The following is a 14,916-nucleotide window of genomic DNA, read 5'->3' as shown; positions in this document are numbered from 1 at the left end:
ATTGGGACCATATCTGCTACCGATTGTGCATATTGGGACCATATCTGCTACCGATTGTGCATATTGGGACCATATCTGCTACCGATTGTGCATATTGGGACCATATCTGCTACCGATTGTGCATATTGGGACCATATCTGCTACCGATTGTGCATATTGGGACCATATCTGCTACCGATTGTGCATATTGGGACCATATCTGCTACCGATTGTGCATATTGGGACCATATCTGCTACCGATTGTGCATATTGGGACCATATCTGCTACCGATTGTGCATATTGGGACCATATCTGCTACCGATTGTGCATATTGGGACCATATCTGCTACCGATTGTGCATATTGGGACCATATCTGCTACCGATTGTGCATATTGGGACCATATCTGCTACCGATTGTGCATATTGGGACCATATCTGCTACCGATTGTGCATATTGGGACCATATCTGCTACCGATTGTGCATATTGGGACCATATCTGCTACCGATTGTGCATATTGGGACCATATCTGCTACCGATTGTGCATATTGGGACCATATCTGCTACCGATTGTGCATGTTGGGACCATATCTGCTACCGATTGTGCATGTTGGGACCATATCTGCTACCGATTGTGCATGTTGGGACCATATCTGCTACCGATTGTGCATGTTGGGACCATATCTGCTACCGATTGTGCATGTTGGGACCATATCTGCTACCGATTGTGCATGTTGGGACCATATCTGCTACCGATTGTGCATGTTGGGACCATATCTGCTACCGATTGTGCATGTTGGGACCATATCTGCTACCGATTGTGCATGTTGGGACCATATCTGCTACCGATTGTGCATGTTGGGACCATATCTGCTACCGATTGTGCATGTTGGGACCATATCTGCTACCGATTGTGCATATTGGGACCATATCTGCTACCGATTGTGCATATTGGGGTCATTGGACGTGTTTTTTGTTAAAATCTGCTCACATTACGTGTATTTTCTTGAGAAAACCTGCACAATTATGTGAATTTTCTGGGAAAAGGGTCACCAAAACTTGGGCCCTCTGTCTTTGCGTTGCACTTTTAAAGGGAACCCGAGGTGAGAATAATATTGAGGCTGCCATATTTATCTCCCTTTAAGCAATACCAGTTGCCTGGCTGCCGTGCTGGTCCTCTGCCTCTTATTCTTTCAGACCCTGAACAAGCATGCAGCAGGTCAGGGGTTTCTGACAATATTGTCAGAACTGACAAGATTAGCTGCATGGCTTGTTTCTGGTGTAATTCAGTTCACTACTACAGCCAAATAGATCAGCAGGGCTGCCAGGCAACTAGTATTGTTTAAAAGGAAATAAATATGGCAGCCACCATATTACACTCACCCTGGGTTCACTTTAAATTACAGTTAGCCCCGCCCTCATCCGGTCATGACCACGCCCATTTTTTCGCCGCGGCGCGCTTTGCGCGCCGCAGGTTGTAGCCACACCCATTTTTTGCCGCGGCGCAGGTCGTCAGCTCCCCCGGAAATTGGTCCAGCACCTGCATAGCACCCCCTAAAAAAATTTCCTGGAGCCGCCACTGCACAAGGGGGAAGATTCTCAAACTAGTCTGGTCCTTATGCCTAACCCTAACTCCCTCAGTGTAAAAGCCTTCCTGGCGGAGCAGATGAAATGGGTGCAACTTAGATGTGTCCTGTTAAAAGGGTGTCTGCTATTCTAACAGGTGCCCCTTTAAATATGATGCATTGTAGCACCAGGGGTTGAGGTTAGGTGTGCATGGGAGAGGAGGGGTGTGGGAGTTAAGGTTAGTAGCCCACCAGGGGGGAGTTAAGGTTAGGCAGCCAATAGGGGAGGGTTAAGGTTAGGTGCCCACCAGAGGGGAATTAAGGTTAGGCTTAGGTTTTTATTTTCATTTTAGGCACATGCCTTCTAACCTTTTTTTTCCACTGCAGTGTGAATGAAAGTGGTTGTGACGGGGTTGAGTGCATTTTGTGTTATCCTCCCTGGCGGTAATCCTGAGCTGAGCTCTAGCTAGCCGCCGGAGGCTTTAATGTAAGTGAACGGAGGGCAGCGGGGGCTTTTACTCGCCTTCCGGCGATCCAGGCGTTGGTAGCCATTCTATTTCCTGTCCTCTGAGGCTCTTAGTCATTCTGGTGAGATTGCAGTCATTGATCTCCCCAAAGTGTTGCAGCACCACTCGGAGGATGGAGGTAAAATTGCAGCGCTGGAGCCCAGGGAGGTGAGTGAGTACTGGGACTGCTGCTGGCTTCCTGGCAGCATGATTGTTTCCTGATTTTAGCGTCTGAAATGTTCAGAAAAGACCCTAAAATCTGGAAATAATCATACCACCTGGGAGGTTAATTGCGTTCTATTTTATTCAATCTACGTATTATTGGTTTTGAAAAATTACTTTGGTCTCATTACTTGAATAACAAGTTTAGTTATATTACCTCATTTCAATATATTTCATTGCACTATAAGGTTAGGCACCACCAAGGGAGGGTTTTGTGTGAGAGTAGGGAGAAGTTGGGTCATAGTAAAAAATGTTTTTTAAAAAATATCTGTAAATATCACTATTTTACTATGAGTGAAGTAGTAGGCAATGTCTGCATGTGTGTGTGTGTATGTTAGGGATGGTCGCTGGATTCCGCGGAATTGTAAATTCCGTGATTCCGGACGGAATTTGGTGATTCCGGTTCTGAAATCAGGGAACAGAATTGCAATAGCTCTAAAACGGAATTCCGCGGCACATTTTTAAATTCCGCTGCATTTTACAGAATTCAAATTTACTTATTCACCTAACTAATACCTACCTTCCTTCCTTCACTCACCTAACTAATTCTAGCTCCTTTTTCTCTTGGGTATATCACAATGGTACATGCTAGGCTGGCTTCAGCATGTAGTGTTGGTATAATGGTTAAGTGAGTTACCTACCACACACTCAGACCTGGGTTCAATTCCCAGCCAATGTGAGTTGGCTTTTGACATGCTACAAATCCTTAAGCAAGCTAATTTTTCTCTTGGATTGACCATAAATGGTACATGCTAGGCTGGCTTGTAGTGTTGGTGGTGGTATAGTGGTTAAATAAGTTACCGACCACACACTCAAACCCAGGCTGGGCTGGGAATAGAACCCAGGTCTAATTCCCAGCCACGGTATGTAAGCTGGCTTTTGAAATACTACAATTCCCTGGAAGATGAGACCCTCCTCCCTCCGGGACACTCCGGGAGAAGGGAGGGAGGGAGAAGTTAATAGGGTCTATGGGCTAACACATAGGATAAACAGGGTTACTTTAGCGATTTTTTTTTTTTACTTTTTCCGACGGAATTCGGAATTTCGTACAAATCCGGCAGAATTTTCATAGCGACGGAATTTAACACTGACTGAATCCGTGATTTCCGGCGGAATGGAATTTGCTCTTTCCGATCATCCCTAGTGTATGTATATGTGTGTACATACATGCATGCATACATACATACATACATACATACATACATACATACATACATACATACATACATACATACATACATACATATCGGTTAGGTGTGCATTCTAGTTGCTTAAGACTCAATGTTAAAATTAGGCCTAGCTAATTCAGTTCTATACCCCACTCAATATACATGCCATGTACTGTTTTAAATGGGAAAATAGTCATTGAAAGCATATTAGCCTTGGGTGAGCCATGGAACCCAGTCTTTAAGCACAACAGAGCCCACAAACAGCCTAAGAAGTTGTCCTGTTGGCGAGACTTTTGCCACATCCCAAAAACCTACAGATAAGTGAATTGACTACACCTAAATTGGCCCTAGACTGTTTACTATATACATATGACTAAGGTAGGAGTTAGATTGTGAGCTCCTCTGAGGGATTATTAGGATCCTGTTGATGTTTGCATCGGTGATTAATGCGGGCACTCCCAGGGCATGGAGTCTAAATGAGCACGGGTCTTCACCAGTGCACCCTGCAAGGGATGATGGTCCATCACTAGAGATGTCCCAAACAGTTCGTCGGCGAACTTCGGTGGTTCGCGTTCGCCTACCGAAAGGCGAACTTTCTCGGAAGTTCAATTCGCCCCATAATGCTCTATTGAGCAAAACTTTGACCCTCTACATCAGTCAGCAGGCACATTATTGCCAAACACACTGCTCACTGCTGGAGGCCCGCCCCCTCCCTCCTCCAAGCAAGGTCCTTATACCATTTGACTCGTCTGCCTACACTAATTAGTTAAGGGACAGCTACTACACACTCTGCTAGGGAGATTTTAATTAGCCTCCACCCTCCACCCTCCTACCCTTCTACCTATTCCCTCCTACCGGAGGGAGGAGGGTCTCATCTGCCAGGGAATTCCAGTATTTAACAAAACAGCTTACATACCGTGACTGGGATTTGAACCCAGGTCTCAGTGTATGGTAGGTAACTAACATATCCATTATACCACCAACACTACTAGCTGAAAGTAGATGAAACTAGCCTAGCATGTACCATTTATGCTCAATGCAAGAGAAAAATTAGACAAGACAAATAACATTTATATCACACTTTTCTCCTGGCAGACTCAAAGCACCAGAGCTGCAGCCACTAGGGCACACTCTATAGGCAGTAGCAGTGTTAGGAAGACTTGCCTAAGGTCTCCTACTGAATAGGTGCTGGCTTACTGAACAGACAGACGAGATTCATCTCTCTCTCTCTCTCTAGTAGGGATGGTCACCGCTTTCCGCGGAATTGTATTTTTGAGCATAAATGGATTGAGCATAAATGGTACATGCTAGGCTGGCTTCAGCATGTAGTGTTGGCGAGAGATGAATCTACCTGGCTATCTGGGGTTCTCTTTGGACAACTGTTGAACACAAAAGACAATGCCATGTCTGGCTACATATCCGTAAGCAGTGGCTGCATGGTGTAATGGTTAAGGGCTCTGCCTTGACACAGGAGACCAGGGTTTGAATCTTGTCTCTCTGTTAAGTAAGCCAGCACCTATTCAGTAGGAGACCTCAGGCAAGTCTTCCTAACACTGCTACTGCCTATAGAGTGTGCCCTAGTGGCTGCAGCTCTGGTGCTTTGACTCTGCCAGGAGAAAAGTGTGATATAAATGTTATGTCTTGTCTAATTTTTCTCTTGCATTGAGCATAAATGGTACATGCTAGGCTACTTTCAGCTACTTTCAGCTACTTTCAGCTACTTTCAGCTACTTTCAGCTACTTTCAGCTACTTTCAGCTACTTTCAGCTACTTTCAGCTACTTTCAGCTAGTAGTGTTGGTGGTATAATGGATATGTTAGTTACCTACCATACACTGAGACCTGGGTTCAAATCCCAGTCATTGTATGTAAGCTGGTTTTTGAAATACTGGAATTCCCTGGCAGATGAGACCCTCCTCCCTTCGGTAGGAGGGAGGAGGGAATGGGTAGGAGGATAGAAGGGAGGAGGGAGGAGGGTGGTTCAGAAGTCTTGAAACATGGTTTCTATCAATATTTCAGCCAGTAGAAATTTTTGTAAATTTTAAAGTTCGCCTCCCCATTGAAGTGAATTGCGGTTCGCAAACTTTTTGCGAACCGAACTATCCGCGAAGGTTCGCGAACCGAAAATCTGAGGTTCACGACATCTATATCCATCACCCCTGGGTGGCGGACTACTTTGCTGCCTGGTGCCCACTAGGTCACATCCCCTGGGACTGCTCTACCAGAAATAAGAACAGGAGGGGTTAACCTTGCCATAAGGGAAGGAGGAAGAGGACTGGCTGACGAGACTGAGGTTCACATGTGACGAGACTGAGGTGACAGGACTGATTAATAGGACTGGCATGAGAAGACTGACAGGACTGACAGGTTCGAGGGGGCCAGAACTAATTTTAAACACTATGTGGATTTAATCAATACACAATTATGCTTGTTGTAGGAGATAATTCTATAACTATACATTAAAACTTAACTTTTAATACATCTCTAAAAACAGGCGCTGCTTGTACTAACTATCAGAATTGACATAGGAGGGAATATGGGGGGTTGAGTTTGAACACCCTTTAGAGGCCTATAGGTCCACAATATCGTCAAGAAGATAAGAAGACTAATTTTATCCAGCTCGCTTCCCCTGTTCTCATTTCAGCATGGGGGTTATTTAAGTTTACCTATCTGTCCACAATATCGTCAAGGTGTTTTTCCTTTTTCTCCCCCTATTCCTCCTTATTAAGAATGCATATTTAATAAACACAACACCACCCTAGGCATAGGGCCTCGCAAGTAATTTGGAGGAGAAGTTGGAGAGGAAGTGGCATACTAGCATATTGTGATTTTATTTCCCGTTTAATGCATCCTAGAATTTTGCTTACATGGAAGTAGAAACATTGCAGATTTATTGTAGGATTCAGCTGTAACAAATAAATATTTTTCTTTAAAGGTTATTATGCTGTTGTGTATCTTTTAGAGCAGAGAGGAAGTTTGGAGTTCAGGTCCCCTTTAAACTTTAAAGTCAAAATGAACCTCCCACACTCATGCAAATTCTCATGTGAATCCATTTACAAAAATCATGCAGCAATCAATGCTGTCCCTACAGTTAAGTTAAAAGCTGGGATTTTTGTTACAAGAATAAAGTCTATTGTGTAGTCACATATACTGTGTAGAGGTAGCTCAGTGTCGTATATGTCCTAACTCTGGCCCTGTAACATGCTTTAAACTTTATCTGCCATCTGTCTGTCCATAATGCCATGCTGTTGTGAGTCGGTTGAAAAAGGTCACAATCCTGCTTAGTGTTTATAATTCTGCGTAATTTTGTATCCTCTCCAAAGATGGCAACATTACTCTTTATTCCATCTGCTAGATCATTAATAAATAGATTGAAAAGGATTGGACCTATTACTGACCCTTGCGGGACCCAGCCCCTGGGTCCATTTCCTATTTTGACTATGACCACTATTCTTTGCCTTTTGTGACTTAACCAGTTATCTGACACACATTTTCTCCTAGTCCCTGTATCCTCAGCTTCTGCACTAGGCTCTAAGGGCTTGTTTACACTAAGGGCATTTTCGGCTTTTTTTTAAGCGCCGGCGATTTTCAAAATACCCCTAAAAGTGCTTGTGTAATGAATCACTATGAGTGTGTTCACGTATGAGTGGTTTGATTCCGATTCGCTCACCAAAGCGGTGCCAGTAACCTTTTTGGGGCAATTTCCCTCAATGGAAGGTATAGGGAAATTGCAAAATGCTTGAAAAAGCGCTTGGTATAGCGACTACCCCAGCACTTTTAGGAATAAATACATTGTATTTATTCTTTTCCGGGTCAAAAAGTTCATTTCCTGACTTGCATCAGGAAGTGAAAGTAATCACTCTGCAAAAGCGCTTATATAAGAGCTTTACAAAAAAATCGGAACGCGCAGGTAAGTGCCAGGAGGTGCTAAAAATAATCCTGCACAAAATCTCAAAACGCTGGCGTCAGCAATTGCGATTTTAGATGTGAACAAGGCCTAAATGTACATTCACTACACACACAAAAACTGAGCATGTTGGCAAGAAAAGACCTATCTTTAGTAAACTCATGTTAAAGAGCTGAAATTGGATTATTCTTTGCTAGAAAGTCTTGTATAGATTATTTTAGAATATCTTCCAAAAGGTAACTTTAACATAATGGTGCAGTCCTTCACTTCGACCATGGACATTTGTTGAAAATGGAAAAACTACTGCATTCAGATTTCAATTTTTACTTACGGACTTTCTTTTTCTTTCTGATCCAAGGCCACTTTAAATGCTCGTACATCCATCTTGGCGGCTGCAAATCCCATTGGTGGAAGATATGAAAGGTCAAAATCTTTGAAACATAATGTAAATCTTTCAGCTCCTATAATGTCAAGATTTGATCTCTTCTTCATTTTAGTAGATGAATGCAATGAGGTAAACTTTAATTTGAATTGTATGGTTTGTACTGGTACTTGCATTTTAAGTCTGGTAATTGCATTTTATACCATCTACCAAATTTGACTGCCTATGTAAATCTACACATCGTTTGAGAGCAAAGTCTTGGCTTTCATCTACACTATGACCTATGTTGGTGTAATGCACTATTCCTGAGTTAGGGGGGATTGATTGAGTGGTGTACACGCCTTTTAAACTAATATTAGCAACTTTACTGAAATCATTCTCCGATTGTGCCTCCTCATTACTTTGGGCCAGGTTAGTACAGCTGGCAAACAGGTGCAGTGGACACCTCTTGTTAAACGCCCTGTAATTCAGGAACTGTGTATGACGTGGGGTATAATGCAAATGATAACCACGATTCTCAGCTTTCCTATGATTTGTTGATTTCTAAAGGGTAATAAACATACTTTAAACAGGGGGCAGTCAAAATCGAAAGTCCTTAAAGGAATACTGTCGGGGGGAAAAAGAGTTGAACTTACCTGGGGCTTCTAATGGTCCCCTGCAGACTTCCTGTGCCCGCGCAGCCACTCACTGATGCTCCGGTCCCTGGATCCGGGGTCAAATCCAGAATTTGTGATTTTAAAGTCGGTAAACTATTGTGCCTGTGCGGCCGCGTCCTCACTCCCGCTGAACTCACTGGGAGCATACTGTGCAGGCGCAGACCGTACTGGGCTTGTGCCATACACAGTAACGAGGAAGTGGCCATGCAGGCGCAGTGGTTTTCTGACTTTCTAGTCGGAAATTCCGGAAGTGATCCGGCGGCGGGGACCGGAGCATCAGTGACTGGCTGCGCGGGCACAGGATGTCTGCGGGGGGACCATTAGAAGCCCTAGGTAAGTTCAACTAAATTTTTTTCCCACCCCCCTACAGTACTCTTTTAAATTCTATTTATGTGCAGATTTACTTGCCTTTTATTTGGTTTTCCTCTGTAGGTTGTAGGTGTTCATCATGTTTTAAATAACTAATTGATGTAAATGACTGCAGGAAGTCGGTCTCTTGCATTTTACTTACACTAGTTGCTGTGGGAAAGTACAAATATTCCTACTAATATATTAATAATAATAATAATAATCTATTATGTTTACCTGCCTTGGCCCTAATAGGATGACATCTTGTTAAAAAACTTGAAGCCGGCATGTAAGTTACATAGTTGCCTGGCTAGAGGGAAACCTCTGGATGATTTAGAGATTCTCAGATTCTCCTCCACCACAGCTTGTAGGGACCCTCTTCTTTTTCACAGCTGTGCTCCTATCCATGTTTGAGTGGCTGCACTGCACTTGCACAAGTATGGCTTGTGGGCTTGCACAGTAACACAAAGCTGCTTGTGCACGAGTGTCTCTGCTACAGCATGGGTGCAGGTCGTACTTGCATACTGCAGTTATAGTGGACAGGAGACATTTTTAGATTGGGACACTTAAAACGGAGCACTTTCTAAAAAAAAAAAAAAAAAAAAAAAAAAACCCTACCTCTAAATCCTTCTTTCACACTGCCAGCAAACATTTGATGCCTCTACGGATAGTATACCACATGGCCAGAACCATTGCCGGGTGGAGGGGGGGGGGCAGAAGCCACAGGGGCCCCCGTCCTGAGAGACAGACAACTAAGGGCAAGAAGAAATAAAACTTTCTGCTCTCTGCACAATTGTTCTAATGACTGCATCTGCTCAGCTACTGAAAATGAATCATACAAAGTTTTGCAGACAAAGATTTGTAGACAGTCCTTATTCAGTGGGAGCCCCATCCAAAGTTTTGCAGGGGGGCCCAGTGATTTCTAGTTATGCCTCTGATGCACAGAATGCTAAAGCTCTCTATTCCAGGGAAGATTATTCATCAGAATGTAGATTTGCTCAAACTTGGGATGTGGTTCCTGACTGAGGTAGCACAGATTAAAGGCGGCCACTAACAATCCAATTTCCGGAAGTGAAATATCATAGTACATCATTCACTACACCATCAACGAACCAATCTTTGCTCCGTATCCACCACAACTGGCAAAAAAATACAAATTTTGGCTTGACAAAAATCCAGTCCACTGAGCGTTTTTATACTCCTTATATTATAATCAATTGTGCCCATCAACGAAGATTTACAACCAATCAGATCACATTCAATCAGAATTATCTGATCGCGGAAACAATTTCTCGCTAGAAATTGGACCAGAGGAAATTTTTTTCACTTTGCTTTTTTTTCTCAAAGATGTTATACAAAATTTCAGTGATAACATATCAAAAAATACAGGCATAGTTGGTCAATACATTACAAAAAGTATGTCAGATCCAATATCATATGACAAATGCACTGAAACCGCTGCCAATTTTACATGATTGACAGATCCATATGATAAGACTTCAACAGTAGAGTTGGGCCGAACCTCCGATTTTAGGTTCGCGAACCGGGTTCGCGAACTTTCGCGGAACGTTCGGTTCGCGTTAAAGTTCGCGAACCGCAATAGACTTCAATGGGGATGCGAACTTTGAAAAAAAAAATAATTATGCTGGCCACAAAAGTGATGGAAAAGATGTTTCAAGGGGTCTAACACCTGGAGGGGGGCATGGCGGAGTGGGATACACGCCAAAAGTCCCCGGGAAAAATCTGGATTTGACGCAAAGCAGCGTTTTAAGGGCAGAAATCATATTGAATGCTAAATGACAGGCCTAAAGTGCTTTAAAACATCTTGCATGTGTATACATCAATCAGGTAGTGTAATTAAGGTACTGCTTCACATTGACACACCAAACTGTTCACTGAACAGAACAGGTATACAGTGGCGGGTTCACAGAACAGGTATACAGTGGCGGGTCCACTGAACAGAACAGGTATACAGTGGCGGGTTCACAGAACAGGTATGCAGTGGCAGGATCACTGAACACAATAGGTATGCAGTGGCGTGTTCACTAAACAGGTATACAGTGGCGGGTCCACTGAACAGAACAGGTATACAGTGGCGGGTTCACTGAACAGGTATACAGTGGCGGGTCCACTGAACAGAACAGGTATACAGTGGCGGGTTCACAGAACAGGTATGCAGTGGCAGGTTCACTGAACACAACAGGTATGCAGTGGCGGGTTCACTGAACAGGTATACAGTGGCGGGTCCACTGAACAGAACAGGTATACAGTGGCGGGTCCACTGAACAGAACAGGTATACAGTGGCGGGTCCACTGAACAGAACAGGTATACAGTGGCGGGTCCACTGAACAGAACAGGTATACAGTGGCGGGTCCACTGAACAGAACAGGTATACAGTGGCGGGTCCACTGAACAGAACAGGTATACAGTGGCGGGTCCACTGAACAGAACAGGTATACAGTGGCGGGTTCACAGAACAGGTATGCAGTGGCAGGATCACTGAACAGGTATGCAGTGGCAGGATCACTGAACAGGTATGGAGTGGCAGGATCACAGTACAGGTATGCAGTGGGCTGAGGGCTCACTGAACAGAACAGGTATGCAGTGGCAGGATCACTGAACAGGTATGGAGTGGCAGGATCACAGTACAGGTATGCAGTGGGCTGAGGGCTCACTGAACAGAACAGGTATGCAGCCAGGAAGAAGTTAAGCCTAACTAATCTTTCCCTATATGAGAGACTGCAGCAGCTCGCCCTACTCTCACTAATGCAGGCACACGAGTGGCCGTAATGGCCGCCGCTGCCTGCCTTATATAAGGGGGGGTGGGGCTCCAGGGGCTAGTGTAGCCTAATTGGCTACACTGGGCCTGCTGACTGTGATGTAGAGGGTCAAAGTTGACCCTCAGTGCATTATGGGGCGAACCGAACTTCTTCCGCAAAAGGTTCGCGTGCGGTACCTCACGCGAACCACCTACGTTCGCGCGAACCACGTTCGCCGGCGAACCGTTCGGCCCAACTCTATTCAACAGTAGTGTAACAGAATACAGATACACAGGTACGCATGAATTTTTTGTAGGAAATTAAACCCAAAAACATAAAAGAGAGAGGAATGAAAATGTAACCTATACGTTTCATTTAAGTAGTGGTACCAACGGACCAAAGGACATTTTGAGCTAATGATTTTCAAACCTTACTAGCCAGTATGAAGTAGAAGTGACCCGGGATGATTAATCTTAAATGTTGGTAAACCTCCTTTTTGTGAGGGCGTGGCCAAGATGGCAAGCTGGTAAGACGCACGGCTCAGAGCTCCGCTGCCCGGTCTTTGAATATTATGACTAATTAACTATTTACCGGCAATTTAATCCTTACAAATTACTTTTGGAGTGTGTGACAACATCTTCCCATCATCCTGGATCAGTGGTACGATCCCCCTGGGGAGGAAAAGGTGACAGAGGACGGCTGCATTACGGACAGTCTGCAAGTCGAGGACACTGCTAAACCCCAGCGTTCAACACTCCGGTACTCTCCATACCAACACCCTACGATGTCTCAAAGGGGCAATCGAAGAGACAGGAATAAATCTCCTGACAAACATACTTCTATTCCAGCAACACCTAAAATGACTCCTCGCAATGCTCCTGATAATTAAGCAGACGACCCGGAGCAGACAGTAGAAGACTCACAGCCACCTTCTTCACCCAGCAATGAGGACCTCATGGAAGCTATTAAACTTTGTCAGACATCGCTGTTAGGGAGAATAGACACCCTGGACACCAACATGAGTCTTGTCCGACAAGACCTGAGAAAAATTCCGGGATAGAATGACAGAGGCAGAACGTAGAATTTCTACAGCCGAAGACACCATAAATGGCCATGCAGTTAACATCCCTACTCTCCAAGCACAAGTACAGACTCTTCTTGCCAGAGCTGAAGATGCTGAAAACCGTAATAGGAGAAGTAATCTTAGGTTGCTGGGAGTACCAGAGGGGACAGAAGGAACACACGGCAAAATACATAGAAAACCTACTGAGAGAGTTGCTGCCTGCAGACACGTTCTCCTCCATCTTTGTGATCGAGAGAGCACACAGGATTCCTCCTAAGAAGGGCCCCGTGGGGGCATACCCACGACCTCTCATCTTCAAACTTCTTAATTTCCAAGACAGAGACTCCATACTCAAAGCAGCACGTGAGAAGGGTGACCTGCTACTGGATAATCACAAGTTGATGATCTTCCCGGACTTAATAGCAGAGACCCAGAAGCAAAGAAAATCCTTCGATAACATCAAGGCTAAGATCCGTGAGAAACAGATTTCTTATTCCATGGCTTTCCCTGCAAAACTCAGAGTACAAGATGGAGACAAAACGCTTTTTTTCTCTACACCAGCTGAAGCTTTCACATGGTTTGAAACCCAGCGCTGAGAACTTTGTAAAGTATGCCTATAAAAAAAAAATGCTTCTATTATTCTGGAACTACTCCCGTTTCTGCTCATGAATGTAAGTACACAGTTTTTTGGGGATTTTTTTTTTTTTTACTGTTACATGGGGCTTTTCTACTGTATAGTTATCTACGAGACTCTTTTGCAAATGGCGCGGATACATTTGAAACTTAACAGTCTCAGTGACATACATATGTTTTCCCGCCTAATGCTAGCCGCCCTTTTTACTGAGATACCGCCTTCTTCTTCAGACTGAACTTATGCCGCAGACGCCATGTTCAATGTCAGGAGAAATGTGCCTCCAGCGGAGGATGTACTTTACAACCTGAATCTTTATACCCATCTCCGAAGTCTCAAATTTAACAAAGCTAACAGGGCAGTATCAGCTACATAATCTATATGCTTTTTTACGGAGCCCTTTAGTAAAAGACAAAATGATGATCTATCCCTGTGCAGATTCAAACGTAGTACCTGAATAGAGTGTGGATGATCTTGCCTTGTTTCACAACAAATGTATCTATGCATATAAACTGTTAATGTTCTAGTGTTACATTATGTTTGTTACTACATTTCTGTAAACAATCTGCAATTACAAGCTGTTTTTTCAATAGTGTGACTGAAATGCATCTCTCCCTAATTAACTACTCGATTATAGCTATGTCTCAGGGGGAAACTGTATTACTTTGTCTAATCCTACCCTGTATTCTGTGGTTATTGTGATATAGTGATATACAGCAGTATTCTCACTAGAAATGTTTAACCACTCTACCCCCGCGCGTACGTATTTCTCCGCCCCTTTTTCCATCCTTTAAAAACCAGGGACGGAGAAACACGTACTTTCCGCGTTCCCGACGCTGCCCGCGCTCCCGCTCGTAAACACGCCGCCCGCCGCTAGTAAAACCGCCGCCGCCCGCTCGCCCAGAGATCAATGAACGGGAAAATCCATTCCCGTTCGTTGATCTAAGCCCCGCAATGATCAGCTGCTCTCCTATGGGCAGCGCGATCATTGTGAGAAAAAACTCACGTGTCCATGCTCATTATACTTCCTCCAAGCTTCCGGAAGGAAGCTTGGAGGTCGCATTAAAACAAAAAGTTACAAATAGTAAACTACACCCTACACATTTTTCACATACAAATAAATGACTTTTACACATAAAATTAACTCATTACCTCCCACACTCCCCATTTTTTTTTTTTTTTTTGTAATTAAAAAAAAATTTAAAAATTTACAATTAAAAAAAATACATAAATAGTTACCTTAGGGACTGAACTTTTTAAATATTTATGTCAAGAGGGTATAACACTGTTACTTTATAAACTATGGGCTTGTAATTAGGGATGGACGCAAAACTGAAAAAAATGCACCTTTATTTCCAAATAAAATATTGGCGCCAAACATTGTGATAGGGACATAATTTAAATGGTTTTATAACCGGGACAAAAGGGCAAATACGTTTCATGGGTTTTAATTACAGTAGCATGCATTATTTAAAAACTATAATGGCCGAAAACTGAAAAATAATTATTTTTTTCCCCACATTTTTCCTATTTTCCCATTAAAACACATTTAGAAAAAAATAATTCTTGGCATAATGTCCCACCTAAAGAAAGCCTAATTGGTGGCGAAAAAAACAAGATATAGTTCATTTCATTGCGATAAGTAATGATAACGTTATAGACGAATGAATGGAAGGAGCGCTGAAAGGTGAAAATTGCTCTGGTGCTCAGGGGGTAAAACCCCTCAGT

General features: G+C 43.5%; 1 protein-coding gene across 1 annotated transcript in view; it reads left to right on the top strand.

The window, feature by feature from the left end:
- Window positions 1–14,916, top strand: part of LOC137519361 (maternal DNA replication licensing factor mcm6) — a 198,107-nt gene that overhangs the window by 89,606 nt on the left and 93,585 nt on the right. The window contains exon 11 of the mRNA XM_068238314.1: window positions 7,707–7,862. Coding sequence (XP_068094415.1) covers window positions 7,707–7,862 — 156 coding nt within the window. The remainder of the gene's footprint in view (window positions 1–7,706; window positions 7,863–14,916) is intronic.

Source organism: Hyperolius riggenbachi, chromosome 5 (assembly GCF_040937935.1).
Source record: "Hyperolius riggenbachi isolate aHypRig1 chromosome 5, aHypRig1.pri, whole genome shotgun sequence".
Taxonomy (NCBI): Eukaryota; Metazoa; Chordata; class Amphibia; order Anura; family Hyperoliidae; genus Hyperolius; species Hyperolius riggenbachi.
Note: the sequence above shows the minus strand (reverse complement) of the source record. Positions and strands in the feature narration are given on the sequence as shown.